We start from the raw sequence: 23,416 nt of genomic DNA on the forward strand, positions 1-23,416 counted from the left end.
CGCCTGGCACCCCAAACTTGGATGAAGAGTTCTTCCTCTTCCTCGTCCCATTCACCTAAATCCTGGAATCCAAAGGGTTGAGCAGTGGGGACCGGAAGTGTGCGCAGCAGCAGCGGGTCCCCAGCAAATCGCCGGAAGTAGCAATTGCTAGAGGAGGAGTCCGCCGGCTTCGTTATGGCGGCCATTCCCCCAGACTCCTGGCAGCCGCCCAACGTTTACTTGGAGACCAGGTGAGAGGGCGGGGGTCGGTCCCTGCGGCTGGACTGGCAGAGGCGACGCGGAGTCCGGGCCTCGCCTTGAGCTCGGTTTCCCGCGCTCTGCCCCAAGAGGCCAGGTTTCACGTCAAAGAGCGGGAAGCGGCGGCGGAGAAGACCCCTGAGGGCGGACGGGGGACCGCCACGCCTGCGCGCAGCGCTGCACGGGCTCATGCTGTGGGTTTGATCCCCAGTACTTCGGAGACAGCTGCTGGTTGTCGTCCTCCTTCCACCTCATTCATTCATTTACTCATTCACTCACTCATTCATTCACTCAAAGGCCAGGCAGGTAGGATCTGGAATCTGGGAATACAGAGGTGGATAAGACGCATCCCTGCCTTTAGGAGCTTACAGTAAGACCTTACGTGACACGTTGCACGGTGGTGTGAACAAATTACTATGAAAGCACAAGAAGCACGTTTTTCCCACTATCAGAGAGTGAAGTGGTAACAGTATGATCAAGCACCAACCCGCTTGTGCCATGCCTCTGATGTGTGCCATCACATTTTAGTTTAATTCTCCTACAGTTTAGATTAGATCCAAGCTACACAGCTATTAAGTGGAGGGCACCTCATTTGGATCCTGGTCCTCTTGCCTCACCTGCTAGATTCTTTAGCCCCATTCGTTCCTTTGCCTCTTTGGAAGAAACTCAGTGATCTTTCCAAAGTAGGACGAGGGAATCCTTCTCAAAAACTCTAAATAACGTCTTGCTGAGAGAGCATAAAAACTTTCTAGTCTGGCTTTTTTTTCTCTTCTGGCCCTTGCCTACCTGCTGTTCCCCTATAAGCCGCCAGGAGCCAACCAAGGTCCCTGCCTGATACTGTCTGCTACTTTCAAGCAGAGCAGAGTTCTTTGGGGGGGGGGGGCCCTCTGTATTTGCTGGTAGTGTTTTTGCACTGACCATCTTTTTCTTCATCTTATATGCCAAAATTTTACTTTATGCAGGCCCCAACTTGAAATTTAAGTCTCTTGTCAGTATTTTTTTTTTAAATTGCAGAATATGTTGAAAATTCAATCTAAGCAAAGTAGGGGTATAAAAAGGAGTAAAAGTCACCCTCCCCCTCAAAATAAACCTACCCTCCTATTAACTGTTAAATAACTCTCCAGATTTTGGGGGGAGGGGCCCTGGGGATTGAACCCAGGGGGCACTTTACTGCTCAGTCACATCCCCAACCCTTTTTATTTTTTATGTTGAGAAAGGGTCTCACAAAGTTGCTTGTGGCGTCTTTAAGTTGCTGAGGCTTGTCTTGAACTTGTGATTCTCCTGTCTCAGCCTCCCTAGTCCCTGGGATTACAGGGGTCTGCTACCACCCACCTGGCTCCAAATCTTTTTTAATGTATGTATAATCATCGCTGTGTTTTATCCTCTTAACAAAATTGGGGCCATAGGTCATATATTTTTTTCAGTAATTTTTATTTAAAAAATTTTTTTTTTTTCTCAGTAACAACATGTAGTTTTCCATAGTATGGATAGTTCCATATTTTAGAAATTTTCTTTTTCAGGGACATTTAAGTTGCTTCTGTTTGTTTGCTAGGACAAATACTAAAATGAACATCTTTGAACATATTATAACCTTAGAAACTTTTATAAGTTTTCTTGGAGAAAAGTCTGGGTGGGTGATGATGTGTAGGAGAAGACTCCTTTCCTACCTTCATTATCCTTAGGAATACTGGGGAGGAATAAAAGCATTTATCACATTGGGTAGGTGCAAAGGTTTGAAGTCATCAGGTTTTGTGTTCACTTATGCCCTCCCAAACACACAGACTATACCTGTGTGTGTGTGTGTGTGTGTGTGTGTGTGTGTGTTGCTGAGATTGAACTCAGGGCCTTGCCCATGATAGGCAAGCCCTCTACCACAGAGCTACATCTCCAAACCTTTTTCTTTTTTGAGACAGGGTGTTGCTAAGTTGGCAAGGATGGCCTTGTACTTGGATCCTCCTGCCTCAGCCTCTTATTACAGGTGTGCACCACCATGCCCAGTTTTATTTTTCTACTAAAAGATATTAAGGTTGGTAATCTATACATGTGGATCAAAAATAGGGAAATTTAGGTTGGGCATGGTGGCCTAAACACAGTGTATTCCATCCAGAAACTTAGGCAAATATAAATAAATCTGAACAAAATTTTTTGTTCAGATTTATTTATATTTAATGTCATTTTAACAAAATTTTTTTTTAAATAGAGAGAGAGAATGAATTTTTTTAATATTTATTTTTTAGTTCTTGGCAGACACAACATCTTTGTTTGTATGCGGTGCTGAGGATCGAACCCGGGCCGCGCGCATGCCAGGCAAGCACGCTACCGCTTGAGCCACATCCCCAGCCCATAAAATTTTAATAAAATTTACAAATAAAGTACAAGATTTTTTTTTCCTAAAAGAAGTACCAGAAATCCCAGCATATTTTATTAAAAGGAGATCATCTGTGTTTGTGTTATTTGCATTTATGTTCTTGTGTTTGAGTATGAAATCTTGTGGTTATCACAATTTCATGATTTACAAGATTGAAAATCAAAAATCCTTGCCAGGCACAGTGGTGCATGCCTGTAATCCCAGCGAGACTGAGACAAGAGAATCGAAAGTTCAAAGCCAGCCTCAGTGAGACCCTGGGGATGTGGCTCAGTGGTTGAGTACCCCAAGTTCAACCCCCGGTACCAAAAAAAAAAAAAGTGAAGTGCTAAGCAACTCAGTTAGACCGTGTCTCTAATAAAATATATAAAGGGCTGGGGATGTGGCCCAGTGGCCAAGTACCCCAGTGCCCCTGAGTTCAATCCCAGGTTCCCAAAATAAAAGAATCCTAGAGCAGCTCCATGATATTCTTCTGTTGGCCATGATCTTGGGTTTTTTCCTTCTTCTTCTTCCTCCTCCTCTTCCTTCTCCTCCTCTTCTTCCTTTTTTTTTTAATACTTTTTTTGGTTATAGATGGACACAATATCTTTATTTTTACTTGTTTATGTGGTGCTAGGGATTGAACCCAGGGTTTCACGCACGTGAGGCAAGCGCTCTACCACTGAGCTACAACCCCAGCCCCTGCCTGTTTTTGTTGTTGTTGTTGTTATTTTGATTCCAAGGATTGGACTTTACTTTCTCAAGCAGTAAGTCACATCTCTAGCCCTTTTTATTTTTTATTTTGAGACAGGCCTTGTTAAGTTGTTGAGGCTGGCCTTGAATTTACAGTCCTTCTGCCTCAGCCTCCCAATGGCTGGGATTCCAGTTGGGTGCCGCCACACCTGGCTTGTGATCTTGTGCTCGACTGGCGTTGTGTTCTTTTTCCTTGCAGCATGGGAATCATTGTCCTGGAGCTGTACTGGAAGCATGCTCCGAAGACCTGTAAGAACTTCGCTGAGTTGGCTCGTCGAGGTTACTACAATGGCACCAAATTCCACAGAATTATCAAAGATTTCATGATCCAGGGCGGTGACCCAACAGGGACAGGTACAGTGAAGCTAATGTTAGTTTCTGGGTCTTTCTCTCATAACTGAGTGCTAAGGCAGCCAGGGTTTTCTTTCCCATTTACATGGGTCTGGGTTGATTGATTTTGGTGACAATTCCTGCCTTCCCCAAACAAATGTGGAATTGACCAGAAACTAATTTTGACTCCTGGGCATGATAGTTTTCATACCTTCTGTGTGTTTTTCAGCAAGAGCAGATAATATTTGCCTAGACTGTAGTGACGCGTAGAGCAATCTGATCAATCAAAAGTTAAAATTTTAAAAAGATATACAGTGTGTTGAAAAGAGTGAAATATTGGGTTCCTTCATTGGCTCTTTCGTTGAACAGATATTGAGCTCCTGCTTTGTGTCAGATGCTTTTCTAGCTGTGGTGAGATAGCTGTGAATAAAGAGAAGAGTTCTCGCTCTCAATGAACTGGGAAAGGAGTATGGGCATACAATTTTAGAGAAACAGTCAAAGATTTGAGATGTTATTGGAGCAGAGATCTGAAGGAGGAAAGAGAATGAACCTTGAGATAGGAGAGAAAATTCTGGGTGAATTGAAGAGCAGGTGCAGGGCCCCTGAGGCAGGAGTCTATGTAGACCTTGTAGAAACTGGTAGAGATTTTGGGTTTTATTTTGAGTAAGATAGGAACTGTTTAGAGTTTTGATAAAGGAATGACATGATCTGACATATGTTTTAAAAGGACCACTCTGGAGAACAGATGAAGGGAAAAGAATTGGAGTCAAGATCAGTTAGGAGTTTGCTGTCTACCAAAAATGGTTGAAGTAGGCTGTTAATAGATAAGGTGGTGAAAAGTCATTGGATTCAGGCTTCTTTTTGTTTGTTTTTGTGGGGAGGTTGATACTAGAGATTGAACCCAGGGGTACTTTACCACTGAGCCACACCCCAATCCTTTTTATTACTTATTTATTTTTAATTTTTTAAATTTTTATTTTGAAACAGGATCTCACTAAGTTGCTTAGGGCCTCCCTTAGTTGCTGAAGCTGGCCTCAAGCTTGCAATCCTCTTCGAAGGCCTTCGAAGTCTCTGCGACTACAGGAGTGTGCCACCGTGCCTAGCTGGATTCAGATTAGTTTTAGATAGAGCTGATGGGATTTGTTGACAGATTGGACAAGTGGTGTGAGAGAAGGAAATGGTCAATGGTCAAGGATGACTTCAAAGATTTTAACCTGAATAGTGAAATGGAGCAGGCTGGTAGAGAAGCAGATTTGGAGGAGAAAGATCAAGAATTTAGTTTTGGACACATTCTATTTGAAATACTCAGTAATCTTCGGGAATGTTGAATAAGTAGTTGGATATGAATTTGGAGTCCAAGGAAAGAGCTGCCATAAAGATATGAATTTGGAACTTGTGGATTTTAAGTGGGCTTTATTAGCGAAACGGGTGGAATGCTTACTCATTTCAAAACCCTTGCTTCTCAATTTGCTTGTTGTCTGCTAATTCCTGTTCTTTGCCTTTAAACAGTCTTGGTTTTCTCTGTGCAGAATCTTGTCTCACTCTTATTATTCTTTGCCATTCTTTTTTTTTTTTTTTTAAAGAGAGAGAATTTTTTTTAATATTTATTTTTTAGTTTTCGGCGGACACAACATCTTTGTTTGTATGTGGTGCTGAGGATCGAACCCGGGCCGCATGCATGTCAGGCGAGCGCGCTACCACTTGAGCCACATCTCCAGCCCCTCTTTGCCATTCTTAATTGTCCTTTATGTCAGAACTAACCCTTTTTTCAATGTACATGGACACATTTCAAAAATACATGGGGTTGGGGTTGTGGCTCAGCGGTAGAGTGCTCGCCTAGCATGTGCAAGGCCCTGGGTTCAATCCTCAGCCCTGCATATAAATAAGTACATAAATAATATAAAGGTATTGTGTCCAACTACAACTAAACAATAAATATTTTTTAAAAATACAAAATACACAGGAAAAAAAGAAAAATTGCTCAAAAGCAAAGCTCCTAAAACTTTCTAACCACTATTGGCTTATCTCCTAATATCCTTCTGCTGAGAAATGTGCACTGTTGGCTTTTGGAGGCGCCATTCTAGATGTCTTTCTTTTCAGATATCTAGTTAGGAGTATGCAGGGAAGGCTGAGTCTGTAGCTTAGTGGTGGAACACTTGCCCAAGGCCCTAGGTTCAGTCCCCTGCACCAAAAAACAAAGGATGAATGATAACCATTTAGCATAGATAATTTCAAGAGAATGGGATATTTCTTTATGCTTTTTTTTTTTTAAGCATGATAGTGTAATGGTTTAAGTCCCTCTTAGTTCAGGGCCACACATGTAATGTCCCTGGCCCTTCCTCTGGGAGCATACCTGAGCTTGTGGCCATGATACGGTGGTTGGGAGATGGTGGAGTGCAGTACTGCCTCCCTCTTAGGCATGTGGCATGCAGCTGGGTGCAGCTGGGGAGTGTATTCTGCATCCTGTTGCACGTGAACCAAGGCGATGTCCGATGTCCCTGTTCTACTGACATCATTCCTACTCAGCCTTCATGTATGAACACACTCTGTATGCTATTTTTAAAACAAATAGTGGTATATGTAACTTTGTGTATATTTGATTTTGTTTCTTTTAATTTTGTATATATTTAACTATATTTTGTTAACTAAAAAAAAGTGACTTCCTCTATGAAGGATGAGGCAATTAGTAATTAAAAGTTTCTTATTCCTAATTTTTGTTGGTAATTTTATTTTGTTTTCTATACTGTAACTCAGCTACAGTGTGCATTCTATTTCAGGGGTTCTGTGCCCACCACTTTGATATCTTCACATGTGCTAGAGGAAAGGATTTTGTGTCTTCTTTTTCTTTTCTTTTTTAAATTTTGAGACTGGGTCTTGCTAAATTGCTAAGGGTGGCTTTGAACTTGTGATTCTCCTGCCTCAGCCTCCTAAATTGCTGGAATTTTGGGCTTTATGGCACCCACCCAGCAAGATTTCTTATCTATTGGTTTTTATTGCAAGAGCTGGAGGTTATTATATTTTTTTAATTGGCTTCTGTTTGAGAATTTTCTGTATTTATTTCGGTACAGGGGTTGAACCCACGGGTGGTTTACCACTGAGCTATATCCCAACCTTTTTAAGTTTTTATTTTGAGACATCTCACTAAGTTGCTAAGGCTGGCCGTAAACTTTCCATCCTACCTCAGCCTCTCTCAACCTCCCAGAGTCACTGGGATTTCAGGCCTTACTTCACCCAGTTGTTTGTGAATTTCTGCATATTCCCTTTATACTTGAAAAAGACCATGACTAGGTATAGTATTATTCTTGGGCCACATTCATTGCCTTAGATCTTTTCAGACAATTCTGATCCATTGCCTTCTGGGTTTGAGCACAGTTTTGGAAAATTCTGAGGCCAGATTTACTCCTTCCTTTGATTCAAAGGGAAATTTCTTTTTTCTTTTTAATATATATTTTTTTAGTTGTAGATGGTCACAATACCTTTATTTTATTTATTTATTTTTTAGGTGGTGCTGAGGATGGAACCCAGGGCCTCTCACGTGCTAGGCAAGCGCTCTACCGCTGAGCCCCAGCCCACACATTTCTTTTGTGGGAAAAAGATGGCTTTTCTCTTTCTGCGCTACCTTTACTAAAAGAGTCCCAAACCCTCACTCTGCCTCACTCAGTTTTCAGTCATGTCTGTTCTTTGCTGCTCTAATTTATTTATTACCTCTTTATTGGTATCTATTGGATCTCAATTTGTGTCCTTAGCACTGCAATATTTTCACCTTACTCTGTGATTTGTTGTCTTCTCTTTGAGCTTTAGTTTTATTTGATTCTCATTCCTACTGAATCATTGTATCTTGAGACAGCCGCAAAGAAGCCACTTCTCAGGACATTTTCTCCCGCGCTGAATTCCTGAGGTATTTTGTCCTTCCTCCCTTCCCTCTTTCTGTCCTCCCTTTTGTTGTGGTTGTTTGCAGTTTCTGTGCCTGTTCTTTCCAGGTTAATTTTCGCACCTGTGTTGAGCCTGCCTTCCTCTGCTCAGGGACAGTGTAAGTGGAGTTTCCTGTCATTCTCCCCATATATGTGGGCCAGATGTTTCCCCCACTCCAAATGCTAGGGTGCTCATCTCCATCTTCTCCTAGCCTGAAGAGCGTTGGGGAGCCTCTTGTGGAAGGGCTTGCCTCTGATCTGCCTTTCAGACTCCCCCAACCCTGTCCCAGGGCTTTCTCTACCAGCCAGTGGTGACCTTCTTCCTCCACTCTGACTCATCCATTCCTCAAGTGCCCTAGAAAGTGGCCAGCCCTAGTTGCCCACCACGTCTGAGCCCCTGGGATGTATGTGGGTGACTGCCCTCCAGGGCTGTGCCGCGCTGTGTGGGGGTCGCTGGCTCATTCCCTCTGCTGGCTTCTCAGAGTTGGAGGGTATCTGTGGGAATTCTCAGGAGGACACTCCTTTCCTGTTATGATCTTAGGTAGTGCAGGCGGGAGAGTCTTCTATTTCTTTTCTTGGCTGACTCTTTTCAGAATTTTTAGAATGTTTTTTTTATTTGGCTGATGCTGGTGAACTTTTGGATTTTTAAATTTTCATCATTCTCTGTTCCCTTCTCTGGTTATTGAGTGGAGGCAGGGTCTAATCCTCCCTCAGTCCACTTTATCTGAAAACGTTCTGCCAGTACCTCAGTGACCTCTTCCTGTCTTCTTCCTTTCTTCCTCGAATTGCGATAATGAAATGAATTTTAATTCATAACACCAATGAACTGAGAAGTATGTGGTTAGTGTATAAGAATTGGAAATGACTCAGACACGAGTTGCTCATGCCAGAGCTCCCCTGTATTTTTGTACTTGGTTTGCGATCCTTCCTAATGTCACATTTCCATGATACAGTTTTAATGAAATTGAATCACAAGAAGATTTCCAAATAACTGCATCCAGCCTCAAGTATAATGAGTGTTTGAGCAGCTGCCAGAAGGTCTGTGATAAAAAACAAACAGAAGGTAGCCTTCCTGGGTCACTGGATCATGCCTGCTTGCTGAGTAGGTGACACATTTTTTGCTAAACATCTCGGGTGGTGTGTGGCATCCTGGCATCTTCAGTAATTTGGTGTGCCATTTCAGCTGTCCTGTTTGGCTACCCTGGAACTATTTTTTCCACAGTCTTCTTCTGATACATCTTTCCCAGATGCTTTCTCAAATACCCTTTGACTTCCTGCTTCATTTCCTTTTTCTGCCTTCAGATGCTCATATTAAGATACCTCAGTGTTAGCACTTTCTTAGCCTTCTGTGTGCCTTTTACCTCTTTCTACTAACCTCTTCCTGTCCTCCCCTTTAGGCTTAACATCCTATGGAGTTCTTCCTTGAGGTCCTGATGTTCAGCACTTGGCCCCACAGTGCTCGCCAGCTGCTGTGATTTGATGATTAATTATATGCTGATTATCCTATGCCTCACCCTTGCACTGATTTCCTCTCTCTTCTGAGTAGCCCCAGGAACACCTGAAATTTATCCCGTTGAACAGTGAGCTCACTGTTAGTTTTATTCATTTGATGAATATTTGCTGAGTCTGCAGGGTGTCCTGTGCTATTCCAGGGCCTATGAGGAGTGCTTAGGCATTAGAAACCATGTTTTTTTTTTCCCTTGCAGAGCTCCCAGGCCTGCCAGGAAGTAAGCTATGCATTTTAAGAAATAACTAGAAGGTAGCAATATAATTAATATGCAAATGTTAGGGTGGCCTGGTATGGATTATGTGTACGACGCAGGTAGGAATAAGGGAACCAGTGCAGTGGAGTGGGATTAGTAGGGCAGGGGAACGGACTGAAGAGGGTCTTGAAGGAAGTGTGGAATTGTAACCCTGAGAAATGGAGAGAAGATGATCTAGCATGACTCAGGGGCTGTTTGGTTTTTGTTGTTGTTGTTGTTGTTTGTTTGCAGTACTAGGGATTGGATCTAGAGGCACCTTACCATTGAGCTCCATCCCTAGCCCCTTTTAATTATTTTTCATTTTGAAACAGGACCTCACCAAATGGCCCAGACTAACCTTGAACTTGCAGTCCTCCTGCCTCAGCCTCCCCAGAGGTGTGTGCCACTGTGCCTGGCTCATTTGAGAGTCTTGAGTCTGGGGTAAATAAGAAAAAAAATATGTGAAAAGTTTAACCCAACTGTGGTATGTGGTATTGTAGTATCAAGATGAAGGGCAGAGATGGGTAGACTTGGACTTAAATCCTGGCTTTACATGAACACTCATAAGACATAAACAAGTCCTGTAACCTTGCTGCCTTCTTATCTATAGCTGGGGAATGCAGTTGTGCTTATCTCCTGAGGTTATTGTAACAAATGATCTGATGTTTGTAAAATGGTTAGCGCAGGCTTAATAGAAAATAGGAGCTCAAAAAAGGTGTGATACTTATTTTTGTTAATTCATTTAACAAATGTCTTGGATTTTTCCATAGGCCTGGCATTGCTGGGGATACAACAACTTGTGGAACTCCTGTTCTAGTGGGAAAGACAGGATATGAATGAATAAGTACATGCCATACTTTCAGGTTGTGACAGATGATATGGAAGACATAATTACTTCAAGGGGTAGAGGGCTGAGGCTACAGCTTAGTTGGTGCAGTGCTTCCCTCGCATGCACAGGGCCACAGGTTCAATCCCCAGCACCAAAAAAATTTAAAAAAAAAACAAAAAAACTACAAGGGGTGGAGCACGGTTTCTCCATCTTGGCATTGTTGATCTGGGCTGGATAATTCTCTGGTGGTCTGTCCTGAGCACTGAAGAGTGTTGAGCAACGTGCCTGGCCTCTGCCCGCTGGATAGATGACAACAGTACCTTTCAGTTGTGACAACCAAAAATACCTCCAGAGATTACACAGTGTCCCAAAGGGTAACCCCCCTGGCCTAGAGGGTGACGAGGTGCTGTTTGAGATAATGTGATTAGGCAAGCCCTCTCTGATAACGTGGCAGAGCTCTGAATATGTGAAGTAGTGAGCCATGAGACTAAGTGCCAGGGACAAGGACACTCCAAAGGGAGCAGCAGCCCAAGGCCTCGCCTCCTGTGCTTGGCAGGAACCGCTGAGGGCCAGTGTGGGTGGAGCAGAGAGGGCAGTGGTGGTAGCAGGAGATGACTGTGGAGAGGTTGGAGAGTCTGTAGGCTGAGCTGGGGACAATGATCTTGTTCTCCGTGTGAAGAAGAGTTGATGGGAGGATTCTAAATAGGGGAGTGCCAGGATTGGACTCATTTTATTTTTATTTATTTATTTTTAATATTTGTAGTTGTAGATGGTCACAGTACCTTTATTTAGTTGTTTTGTTGTTTGTTTTTTTAACGTGGTGCTGTGGATCAAACCCAGTGCCTGATGCGTGCTAGGCAGGCGCTCTACCACTGAGCCCAAGCCCCAGCCCTGCACACACTGTAAAAGGATCCCCCAGCTGTGTGAAGAAGAGACCTCTGAGCAAAGAGGGGAGCAAGGAGAACTGAGGGGAGCTCTTGTTATCAGAGCTAGAGGTGGTTGTGGTTTGGACCATGGCGATAGCAGCTGTTAGTGTGTCCTCAGGGAATCAGACACCGGGCAGAGGGGGACAGTTGAGACATCCATTGGACTAGCTCATTGGGGAAAGTCAAAGGGAGAGGGATCTGGAGTTGGAAGGGTGAGTCTGCACAGAGACAGCTGCTGGTGGAGGGAGCAGGGAAGAGAAGGGACCCATAGGAGAAAAGGGGGAAGGAGGAATCCCAGGAGAACAGGAGTTTTGGAAACCTCAAGAAGGGGGCCATTAGCTGCCTGATGCTGCCTGAGGAGCGAGTCAAGGGAGCCCTTCCTGCATTCATAGCAGGAAGTCACTGGTGACCTTGGCGAGGGCAGCTTCAGTGGAGTGAAGGGGGCAAGTCTGCATGAAGCCTGGTCAGAAGAGCGGGAGGAGAGGACGTGGAAACACCAGGTGTCGGCAGATTTTCCGGCAGTGTGTCTGACGGGTCCAGGGAAATGGGAATGTGGAGGGGGAGTTTTGTTTTTAAGATAGGAAATATCAATACCATGGTTTTGTGCTGACAGGAATGAAGTGTTAAAAGAAGAAAATTTGATAACAGGAGAGGGGACATTGTAGTTCTCCAGTTCTTTCAAAGTGAATGGGGCTGAGCAGGTGGTGGGATGGTGCTGGGAACAGTTGGTTCACGCCGTGACTCAGTGGTGCAGGAAAGGAGAGAAGGGTGGAGGCCAGGGGAGGGAGTCATTTGGTGGTGAGAGTTTTGAAAGTTCCCTTCTGAATATTTGCTTTTGCTCAGCAGAATAGGAAGCAAGGCTGTCTTTAACAAGCAGCAAGGAATGGTAGAGTTTCGAGGACAAAACTTATGGAATCATCCACCAGACTGGTGTCCTACTAATCATCACTGCAGTTGCCTTTTGTGAAAAATACTCAGGTTCCCTTGGGTAGATGGGGTCGTCATCACTGATGCTACCCTGTGTTTACTTCATGTTATACATTACACAACTCCCGTACTTGTCTCATTTTTTACAGAAGTTAACTACCTTACTTAAGGTTAAACAGTGAGTGATATAGTCACAACTGGAATTGGAATGTGTGACCCCAAAGGCAAGTAAGAGCTTCAAAACCTCCTGCAGAGCCCTGGCATTATTTCTCATGATAGATGAGGTACCTGGCATTTGCAGGGATGATCCAGAAGTCTGTTCCTCTTCCTGCTTTGTTACTAACAAAGTGATGTGTCGGTTAGCAGTGCTTTGGGCTACAAGTAGCAGAAGACTCAACCACAATGGCTGTTTTATATTTCTCATGTAACAGAACATCCAGAGGTGAGCATTTGTCATTGATTTCACTTGCCCAAGCAGAGTTGTTGGGCACGGGCTTGCCACAGCTTTCCACTTTGACATTTTTATGTGTTAGGCTTGGGTCCCAGACTGTTGTCTTGGTGTTGCAAGATGGCAGCTGCTGCTCCTGATGTCACCTTGCTTTCAAAGAAGGAAGATGGGGAAGGAGCTGTGGCTAAAGCACAAAGGAATATGTATGTCTGTTGTTTATCAGAGAAACTGTGTCTTTCTCAGAACTTCCACTTGGCACACTTCTGTTTCCTTCAATAAGTCAGAGCTGGGTCCTCTGGTCACCTCTGGCTGCAGAAGGAACGGGTCAGTACCTGCCTTCCTTGTCGGAGATTGAAGTAGTCTGTGGAGGAGGTGGGGATGTACAGGGGACAAGTGACTAGATTGTCTTGCCAGAAGAGAGGCCTTGGGTCATTTGCCATCTAGTGTTGAGTTCCCTCCAAGCAGAACTTTCACATGATCCTCCTTATGGGTCACTGCCTGTCCATGGCGACTTTGGGCCTGTATATCAATCTGTGTTCCAGTTATCAGGTCATGGGAGAGGTGGGGACAAGTAGCACCAAGTACGATAATCTTTGTGTAAGACCACTCTGCACATCCCTTGTCTTAGATGTCTCTCTAGTTCTTGGGAGGTTTCCAGTCAGTGAGGAAGAAGAGCAATGGAGGAGTCTTGGGAATAAGAAAAAGCATTTTTGATTTAAAAAAAAAAAATATATATATATATAATATATATATATATATATATATATCTCAACTGCAAAGATTTCTGTGCATCAGAAGATCCCCTTAAAAGAGTGGAAAAAAGTCAACCTGGAGAAGGTATTTGCAAAGCATTAACTGACAAAGTGTTGGTATCCATAAGGTAGATTGATATGTAAATTTTAAAATGTCAATGAGGCTGTTCACAGAAGACTTGAAAGTTTGCACAACTTAAGGAAAAGGAAGATAAAACATCCCTTCAGACTGACAAATATTTTGGAAAATTGGCTGAAGGACCTGTGGCAGTGGAGTGAGCGTGAGAGCACTGTGGCCGGGTGCCTACTGGTTCATCCCCATGGACCAGACAGAAAAATCGAGTAATGATGAAACCCTCAGCTGTGACCCTGCATATCCCCAGGAGGTCAAGTCCTGGAGAGCTCTTACACTTGTGTTTGGGAGACAGTATGGGGACGATGATTACAGCACAGTTGACAATATCGAAAACACTGCAAAGAGCCTCCGTGTTAATCAACACAAGAAGCCGTGAGACGGTGTCACAATCATGCCGTGAGATAAGCGCCATAGAGAACTGCAAGAAGAGTAGATGAGCCCCACTGTGAGGAATAAAATAGCTAATTGTAGAAAGATCCACAGAGTATACTATCATACAAGAAAGTTAAAATCACACAAAACAGTAATATCTTTTTAGTGAAAAAGAAAATGCATGGAAAGTGATTTTTTGGAAGCAGTTATTAGCTTTTAGGGGAGAGAGGGGGTGGGAGGGATGCAGCAGGGTGTGTGCTGGGATCTGATTTGTTAAACTTTATTTCTTGGGGCAGGTGGGGACTTCATTGTCATATTATTCTTTGTGTCTTTGGTGTGTCTGAATTGTATACTTTGGGTAGCTGTGTTTAACAGGGCAGGCAGAAGAGGAAAATTGAACCTTGAAGTACAGGCTTAGGAGGCAGGTGTGTGCCGACTTCAGTTGTCTGTGTATTAGAGCAGCACACAGCCTGCAGAGCGTCCAGAGTGTTGGCTTTCTAACTGGTCATTGCACCAGAGAACTCCGTCATCACTCCCTGCTCCTGCCGCCTCTCCCCTGCTCCGAATGCCCAGATGAGTGTTTGGATTGGATTTGTTTGTCTTTCTGACATTTTGCTGCAAACCCTACTGAGTTGAATCGGGTTATGAAAAGATAACAGATTATGAGTAAGTGATGCTGTGGGGCCAAGCTAGTCCCAGTTGGTCCTACCAGGCCTAGTGATTCAGAAGGGGCCTCCATTCTCTCTATTCTTGTCTCCTGAGGGCTTCAAGGCCCCATCCCCACCTCTGACTTTCTCTGGCCTGTTCTTCGAGCTCTTGTTTGTGGTGCTTTTGGTGATGGTTTTCAGTTCCTAGAGGGCAGAGGCCTGGAGGTTTCATCTGGCAGCTATCAGTTTGCAGAGTTCACACTTTCAAGGCTAGAGCCTTACTCTTTGTGACTGCCCTAGGGCAGAGCAAAGAAGGGGATGAGCCAGAACACATGGGTTACATAAGTGCTGTTTGGAAGTATACTGGCAGGGTACAATTTGGGGGATGAATTTTTACACAGTTTGGTATAGTTCAGTAATTTTCCAGGGCCAGGGCCAGGAAAAAGCTTGGGCTAGGTGGGAAGTTTCCCCCAGAGGGTTAGGATTCACCCCATTTTTCTTTGCATGAGAACAGTGTTTTGTTCCCAACAGGGACCTTGACAGGCTCCCTGTGGTGGAACAACCTGAAAGGTGAAGCAGAGAATTTTTGTCTTTTACTTGCTGTGGAAAGGCAGCAGCCATGACCAGGAGCCTGGGGTGAACTTGGTACAGAATCTTGCTCCTTTTATAGCTGGCTGTAAAAGGAGGAGAGCTGGCTTCCAGGCAAGCAGAGAAAGCTAATAAATCCAGTGTTCGCTTTGTTCCAGGCTATTTTGTTCTGCTTGGCCAACTTGGATGAACCAGTGGTACAATAAGGTTGACTATGTAATTGACCGACGTTGGCTGGGACAGCTGCCCCCCTATTGTGGCTGTTTTCCTTTGAGAAAACCATATTGCTGTGTACAGTGGTGCACGCCTGTAATCCTGTTTACTCTGGAGGCTGAGGCAGGAGGAGCACAAGTTTGAGGCCAGAGATAGCAAGACCCTGTCTCAAAATAAAGTTTAAAAAAAAAAAAAGGAGGAAGAGCTAAGGCTGTAGCTTGGTAGACGAGTGCCCTAGGTTCAGTTCCCCATATGGGGACGGGGGTGAGAAGAAAAAAGAAAACCATATTTAATTTATATCCTTTCACTAACCTACTGAGCTTAGAGCATCTGAAGTACCGTACTCTTGTGAATATAGTATAAATAGCATTTGATGGTGGCTTTGCTGCAGATCGTTCCCAGGCCTTTGTTTTTTCATTTTCCCTTGACTGTACTACTTGTCCCCTCAGTGAACTCTGCCATTTTAATATTCCTTTCTGCCACATCACCACTTACCATTGTCCCTATTTCTCCTTAAGCTGGATAAGTTTGAAAAAGATGAATTTTTGATTCTCTTATTTTGAGGCAGGGTCTCGCTAAGTTGCTGAGGCTGGCCTCAAACTTGTGACCCTCTTGCCTCGGCTTTCTGAGTAGCTTGGATTACAGGCATGTGCCACTGCACCTGGCAACTTAGGTGAATTTTATTTTCTATAATCTAGGTTAAGGGTAGCAAACAGATTTTAACTCCTTGCTATCTTTTCTGATCCTCCAATAATGGCTAACTGGAGTTGTGGATTGATAAGGATTTATAGGCAAATCTAAGCTCGGCAGGGAAGAGTGCTGATTGATGGCAGCGTCAGTGATAGGCACAGGGTTAGGGCTTGGGGCGTTTCCACAAAAATGCTAATAAAAATGTTAAATGTCAGGAAACCTCTTACTATGTCAGATTATGAATGAGAGTAATCTGTAAATGATTATATTCTAGGGGACTTCTATTTTCTTTTGATAAGGTTGTGTTTTCTGCATTTTTGACAGTGAACATGTATTAATGTAGTAAGCAGGGGGAAACACTATTATTTTGAAAAGAAATGTCTCACCTGAATGAAAACAGTGATTTGAATGTGCTGTGTTAGTACTTGATTCGGTAGTTGTAATATATCTAGAATGGGGCTAGAACTGCTCCTTTTCTTCCCTGTACTTGGACAAATCCCTGGACTCTGGCTGTCCTTCTTGCTGTAAGGGGGGCTGTGGGACTGGTTCATTTCTGATCTTCTAATTGTCAGGTCGAGGTGGTGCATCTATCTATGGCAAACAGTTTGAAGATGAACTTCATCCAGACTTGAAGTTCACTGGTAAGTGCATCATCTGGCTGAACTGGTTGGGGGGGGGGAAGATTTTGAAAGCTTGGTTCTTGGCTGTGATTCAAGGTAAATGCCTGACACTGTGGCATGGTGCCAGGCTGCTGCCCAGACATGGCGCCATAAAGAGTTCTGACAGATAAAACGGCGTCTCACAGCGTCCTCAGTGGTTCAGAGTCTTGGTTTAAGTGTTCTAGACTCTTAACTACTAGACCACTGTTGTAGACTAAAGGACATCTAAACTGAAGGTTTCCTCAGAGAAACACAAGACCTTGCTGGGTTTCTGAAGGCAATCAGTAACATGGGCCAGGGGTTAGCAGGGGTCATCAAGGGTCCAGGCTAGGACGTAGATGGGGATGGGGAGACAAGGCCATCAGAGTAGAGTGCAGTAACCAGCTTTGTGCGGGGCAGAGCACCAGCTTTGAGAGAGACGGGTCATCTAGGGCTGGACAGTAAGTGATGACAACCAGAACATTCTAGGGATGCTTCTTTGCATCCCTAGAATGGTGTAGCAGCTGGAGCCATGAGACTTTATTCATACTCTTTCCTCTCTTCCTTTTTCCCTCCAGGGGCTGGAATTCTTGCAATGGCCAATGCAGGGCCAGACACCAATGGCAGCCAGTTCTTTGTGACTCTTGCCCCCACCCAGTGGCTTGATGGCAAACACACCATTTTTGGCCGAGTGTGCCAAGGCATAGGAATGGTAAATCGAGTGGGAATGGTGGAAACAAACTCCCAGGACCGCCCTGTGGACGACGTGAAGATCATCAAGGCATACCCTTCTGGGTAGACTCGCTGCCTCGCAGGCAAAGCCAAGTCTTCTGCTGTGGCCCCATCAAACCAGCTTCCAGGTGACATGTAACTCAGCTTAATTTTGGCCTTGAATATATTGGCTCTAAGAAAGCCTGGGGCCTTGGGTGAGTTAGGATTGAAGTGTACTTTAATAGAATGCTTCTCTTTCTTCACCTAGTGCCTGGACTGACGGGGCATTCGGAGAAATGCCTCCATGTTTATTTACAGGTTTCTGCCCCCTGTGGATGACCCATACTTCTCCTTGCTGTGCATGTCTGCTCTAATACACTTGGAACAAAATGAAGCAGGCTGTGTCATCTCACAGAGCCTAAACAAACTTGTTCTTGAAGAGATTTATATTCTGGCCTACACTGCAGTCTCTGGTAGCTGACAGCCACAGAATTCAAACCGAGTAGTGTCTGTCAGCCCTGTTAACCCTGCACACCCCATCTTCGTCTCCTACATTTGTTCTTCCAGGGAACGTATGCGTCTCTCTGTTTTCCCTCTCAGAACCAGAACATCAACACTGCTGTTTCTTATGCTTAAACATCCCACGCAAAGCCACATTGAATTTTTGCCAAATGAAAAATGCATCCAACAATCAAGTTTCTAAGAAGGTGCCAAGTGAGGAATGATAATGTTTAATAATTGAGAAAGGAATTTATTAGAAGGAAGCTGAGGCATTGCCCATTTTTTCCCCAGAAGGAGAAGAAGTCTGTAGTGAGCACAGGACGGACCGCATTTTCCTTAGAGCAGCACCCTCCAAGAAAAGCACCGCTTATGTTTTTAACCTAAGACTTTAGAGAAATCGGATGAGAGATTTTTGTACTTTTTTTTTTTTAAATCTTTTATGAGTTTTGGGGTAGGAGTAGGGGTGAGAGGAAGTAAATACCTATGTAATACATAGAAATTTCCAAATAAAATGCTATTGGTGGTTAATCGTGGGTATGGTCTGACTGTAAATGCTGTTTGAGGATCTAACAGCCATTTTCATCTCAGGTAGATTTGCAGAGCTACAATCTTCCAAGACTACACATCATTTTAGGCTTGTGGGTCTTCATTGGGCTTTTTTCAGGAGCAGTTCTGACAAAAGGCAGAACCAAAAAAAGAATTAAATGATATCAGTTAGCATTTCTGAGGAAGAGGTGAGCTGTAGGTGAACCAGGTGGGCAGGCCCAGAGACCAGGGAAACCCTCCAGTTTACAGGGGGCCACAGGCAGATGTACTTCTCCTGGGAGAAGGGATGGTAACTTTAATATTCCTTATCACAATAAATTTTAAAGATAGTGATTTACTTTTTGTAATGGCCAAGCTATATCCCACGGCTTCTTGACCTTCAAGGTCTTCTCTGTCTTCCCTCACCAAAAACAAAAAAAAAGCTTAGCAACAAAGTATGTAAATGACTTCCTAAGGTCTCAGAGATGGTTTTAGTTTACAAAGTAATGTATGCTGGGATAATAGAAATAACATTTCTTTGGACTGGACTGGGTGGACATAATTGGAGCTGACTCAGAGCAAGGAATGAGACACCTCTCCATTAACCTCCCAGAATTCTAATCCTGAGAATTGCCACTTCCATTCAGGGCTCAGGCTTGGTGGAAGCATCCATGTTCCTTTGAAGTAAAGAAGGTTCTGTGTACTGGAACAGTCCCTGTTTCTGGAAAGGTACACCCAGGTAATGCCAAGGCAGCCACACAGGGACATGGACCAATTTTGGTAATGGATGTGACCTCAAAGAGAGACTGGAATTGGACAATCCGTAGCCACTCTGCCAGTTAGCCAGAGATGTAAACATTCCTATCTCTGTGTGAGGGGAGCTTATTTAAAAGGGATCCTACTTAATTACTCCCTGAGAGTAAGAATCATGAGCACAAATCAGTGGGTGTGCAAGTGCACAGATCAGTCACTTTAGCCATGTCTCAGAGGCCAAGGTGAGGGTGGCTGATGAGGAGAAGGCGAGGATCCATTTATAACTTGGAGATGAATGAAGGTAGGTGTGGGGCAGCTGGGCTCATCTAGGACAGGAGAAAGACAACTTCGCTGGGAGGAGATTGTAGACTTTCGAGGAGAGGCTTTAAACTGGAAATAAGCAGTGAAAGAGGCCTTCCTGAAAGTGCCCCTGGGATGGGTAGGAGAAGTTTGGCAGTAGGGTATATATGATGACCCCTGGGCCCTGGCCCAGGTTTTCTCACCCTTTACACAGGAATCACAGAAGGAACCTGTCAGGAAGCAGCGTCTCGTCTCGTTCAGCATTTAGCCAGATTCTATACTGACCAGCTCCTAGGAGATGGTGACAGCTGGCCCAGACCCCGCACCTAGAGCAGCAAACTCTGAGAGGCCACGCTCCCCGAGCACTTCCAACATGAACCTGGGGAGGGTTTTTTTCTCAGCGTGGAGCAGTCAAGACCATTAGTAAAAAATATCAGATAATAAAAATATCAGTCTTCTGCCTCCTAGACCAAGGCCCTCTGCCTCATCCAGGTAACCCTGGAAGAGTGAAGAGATTCAAAGCACAGGTTGAGTGACAGCTTTTGCTTTGGCTGTTAAGATTGAGCCTTAAAGAACAGCGCCCAGAACACACTATGGAAATCTGACTGGTGTATGGCATGAGACTCCCTGTGTGGGTGCCACAGTGGGTAAGATGGCACACTTAGTAGACAAAAAATGCAGGACAGGGGCTGGGGTTGTGCCTCAGTGGTAGAGCACCCATCTAGCATGTGTGAGGCCCTGGATTTGATCCTCAGCACCACATAAATAAATAAAGGTATTGTGCCAACTACTAGAAGAAAAAAAAAAATTCAGGGCAATTGGCATCAGCCATTATGATGATGGAAAAGGGCTCTGGAATCAGAATGCCCAGGTTCAGATCCAGCCCCAGCATGTATCAGCAGGTGAATTTGAAAAGTGTCTCAATTTCTCTGTGCTTTAGTTTCCTCAACTATAAAATGGAGATAATGATCTTAACCTCATAGGACTTTTGAATTCAATGAGCAAGAACGGATAGTTAGAATAGGATCTGACCAAAAAAAAAAAAAAAAATACCAGCTGTTGTTACCAGTGGCCCTTGAAGCCATCACATACCCCCTCCCTGCTGCAGATGGAGCCCAAGGTCATGCATGCTAGGCAAGCACTCTACCACTGAGTCACACCCCCAGCCTCTCTCCTACCTCCTTATCCCAACCTGTTAGCAGCCTGACCTTGGCACAATCTCTCCACTCTGCTGATCTCTGAAAGCAAAGACTTGCCTTTTCCATCTCTCAGTCTTCTCAGGACCTTGTGCAGTGCTTTGAGGTTACTGCTGAATGAATCAAATAAAATGTTCTCCATCAGAAAAAGAGATCCATTGGCAGAAATCACTGTACCCTGAGTCACAGACCCAGGCCTCTGCTGGCATGGGCAGCCCAGCCTTTCCTCTCAGCCCTCTGGAAGTCCTCTGCTTGATTTATTTTTGGATTGTATCTCTAGAATAAGTCAAAATAGCTTTTCCTGCACAAAGCGAATGATTCCTACCCCCAGATCTTCAATCTGAGGCACCACTGTGGCCCCTTTTGGCACCACATTCTTAGAGCATGTGGAGGAGGAAGCATTGAAAAGCACATTTGTTAAAAGTTGGAATTTGTTGCCATCAAACACTTTTGGGAGCCTGGTTGCCTGTAGAATGGGTTCTCACTGAGAACCCATTCTACAGGCAACCAGGCTCCCACTCCAGGAAAATGCTGGGGCAGCGGATGTCCTAGTAATACTCTAGACAGAAGCAAAAGTGCAGGGGAAGAAAACATGATAGGGTCTCCAGGTTGACTTGATCCGATTGAGAAATTGGATCCCATTTGTACTTCCAAACTGATCATTCAAAACCACAGCCAGCCAGTTGTAGCAAGGTCTGTGGCAAATATGAGGCCTTTGTACACCCTCGGGAAATCACAATACCTCTGAAATTTGGTGTCCTCATTCATCAAGCCAAGATTTGAATTAGGCCTCTTTGGCCCCAGGTCTGAATCCAGGTCAATCGAAAGTTTCCTTCAGCTGCTGTCTCCATTTAGCATGCTATTTGGGAAATGGGCCACTAGAGGCCACTATGAATACATTTAGCCTCACAGCTTCTTCAAAAGTCAGAAGCCTGCCAAGGTTTTTCATGATTTTCCTAAGCCAGGCCTGCCGCCCCTTGGGTGTGGAAATCCAGCAACTGCTCAGATTGTGAGAAACTAGAATGGAGATGTGAGCCTGGCACTGGAACCTATGGAAACACTGTTTGCACAGATCCACCAGCCCTCTGTCCTGTCTATTGGACTAGGTAGAGGAGAAGCCCTCCTTCCAAGTGTGGTAAGGTTGAAGATCCCTGAGACCAGGTCCTGGTCCTGTAGCCAGCCTTATAAAGAGCAGGAACCCTAAAGGAAAAGAGTGTCTCATGGTTTGCAGATAACTCGTATTTTTCTCTTATTCCCCCAAACCAACTATTAACATTATTACGCTTATTTCTGGATGAGCAAACTGAGGACCAAGACCACAAAGAATGAATGAATGGATGGAGCAGTGGGCCCAGGGTCTGCATGGCTAATAAAAGGCAGGACTAGAACTTGAACTTAGGGACTTCTGATTACAAGTTTAGCTCTTTGTTATCTCCACCTTTGGCATAAGAGAAAGATGAGGAAATGAAAAAGAATCTTGTAGCAGGGCAAGGTCACCATCTGAGTTGTCCAACCTGACTGCTCCCCTGGAGTATTCTCAGGCCTGGCTGGCCAGGAGGCCGCAGCCTCAGCTGTCTGGAAGAGGGTTCCCAGCAGAGCTCAACCAGGGGAGGAAGGGGCCCACAGGACCCTAATCAGTGTGTTTATTGGGTCATAACTATTAACCTCAGCACTCAGCTCTTCTCACAAAAATCACTTTTCTCTCTGTGAGAATCTGGCCACGACTCCATTAAGAGCTGCCGCCCCACAGACCTCGAACAGCAGGAGTGGCAGGGGAGGAGAAAGGCCTAATATTTCTACTTCCTTATTATCCTGACAAGGAAAATGACCATATCATATTCACTGTATAAAAAAATCCCCCGAGGGAAAGGATATCCAAAGTTTGCAATTGTCTTTTTGGCAATATTTAGTTCTGAGAGAAAATGTTCCCTCTGTGCCTCCCTTCCTTGATTGTTTTTCTTTCTGTGATACTGGAGATTGAACCCAGGGATACTTTACCACTGAGGTAAATCCCAGGCTCTTTTTTATTTTATTTTATACCTGGGATGAATCCACAGGTGCTTAACCACTGAGTCACACCCCTAGCCCTTTGAAAAATATTTTTATTTAGAGACAGGGTCTCCCTGAGTTGCTTAGGGCCTCACTAAGTTGCTGAGGGTGGCTTTGAACTTAGAATCCTTCTACCTCAGGGTCCCAAGCTGCTGGGATTATAGGCGCCTGCCACAGTGCCTGGCCCTTTTTATTTTTTAATTTTTTTAGTAGTAAATGGACAGAATACCTTTATTTTATTTGTTTTTGTGTGGTGCTGGGGATCGAACCCAGTGCCTCACATATGCTAGGCAAGCGCTCAACTACTGGCCCTTTGCTATTTTTATTTTCTCACTAAATTGTAGAGGCTGGCAATCCTCCTGCCTCATTCTCTTGAGAGTTGCTGGGATTACAGGCCTGCACCATCTGAAGGCTACATATTCCTCTTTAACAGCATGTGTGATGCTGTATATGAGCCAGCAAGAGCAGGGAAAGGACTTGGGTCTGAGGACTTAGGAGGGCCAGCATTATTCCATTTAACATCGCCCCCCCAGAGGGCCATGAAGAAGGCAGCGCAATGCCCATTTCACAGAGGAAGGCTCCTCGTCCCTTGGCTGGGCCTTGGCAGGCTGAGCTACAGTCATGGGGTCTGCTTTGTCCCCCTGCCACTCTAAACTCCCACTGGGATAGTTTCCTTACTGTTCCTTGCCCCCTCCTCCTTGTAGCTCAAAGCTTACAGAAACCGATTTTCAAGTCTGATCTGGTCACTGCCTGACTCTCCCCAGCCTTTGTTATTCCATCTATAGAATGAGAGGTCCAGACTCATTCTAACCCCCTCTGGTCGAAACTTCTATGAGTTATGATGGTATTTGTCTTCTAAGGAGCTGCAGGCACATCCTATCTACCTAGAATCTCATCC

At 44.5% G+C, this 23,416-nt stretch overlaps 2 protein-coding genes across 3 annotated transcripts in view; both read left to right on the forward strand.

Moving 5' to 3' along the window:
* The first annotated feature begins 90 nt into the window (after positions 1-90).
* On the forward strand, positions 91-18,223 carry Ppil1 (peptidylprolyl isomerase like 1). Its single transcript, XM_005318752.5, has 4 exons — positions 91-230; positions 3,534-3,688; positions 16,418-16,486; positions 17,062-18,223. Exons 1-4 carry the CDS (start codon positions 175-177, stop codon positions 17,280-17,282), a joined length of 501 nt encoding a protein of 166 aa, XP_005318809.1. The 5' UTR covers positions 91-174; the 3' UTR covers positions 17,283-18,223.
* The window catches only part of Cpne5 (copine 5), a 99,054-nt gene continuing 92,854 nt past the window's right edge, over positions 17,217-23,416 (forward strand). The window contains exon 1 of one of the 2 annotated variants that reach the window (XM_078020106.1): positions 17,217-17,343. The gene's annotated coding sequence lies outside the window, so the exon portion shown is untranslated. The remainder of the gene's footprint in view (positions 17,344-23,416) is intronic. The other variant, XM_040282582.2, reaches the window with a different exon arrangement.

The sequence above is a fragment of the Ictidomys tridecemlineatus genome, chromosome 8, assembly GCF_052094955.1.
Source record: "Ictidomys tridecemlineatus isolate mIctTri1 chromosome 8, mIctTri1.hap1, whole genome shotgun sequence".
In the NCBI taxonomy this organism is placed as follows: domain Eukaryota; kingdom Metazoa; phylum Chordata; class Mammalia; order Rodentia; family Sciuridae; genus Ictidomys; species Ictidomys tridecemlineatus.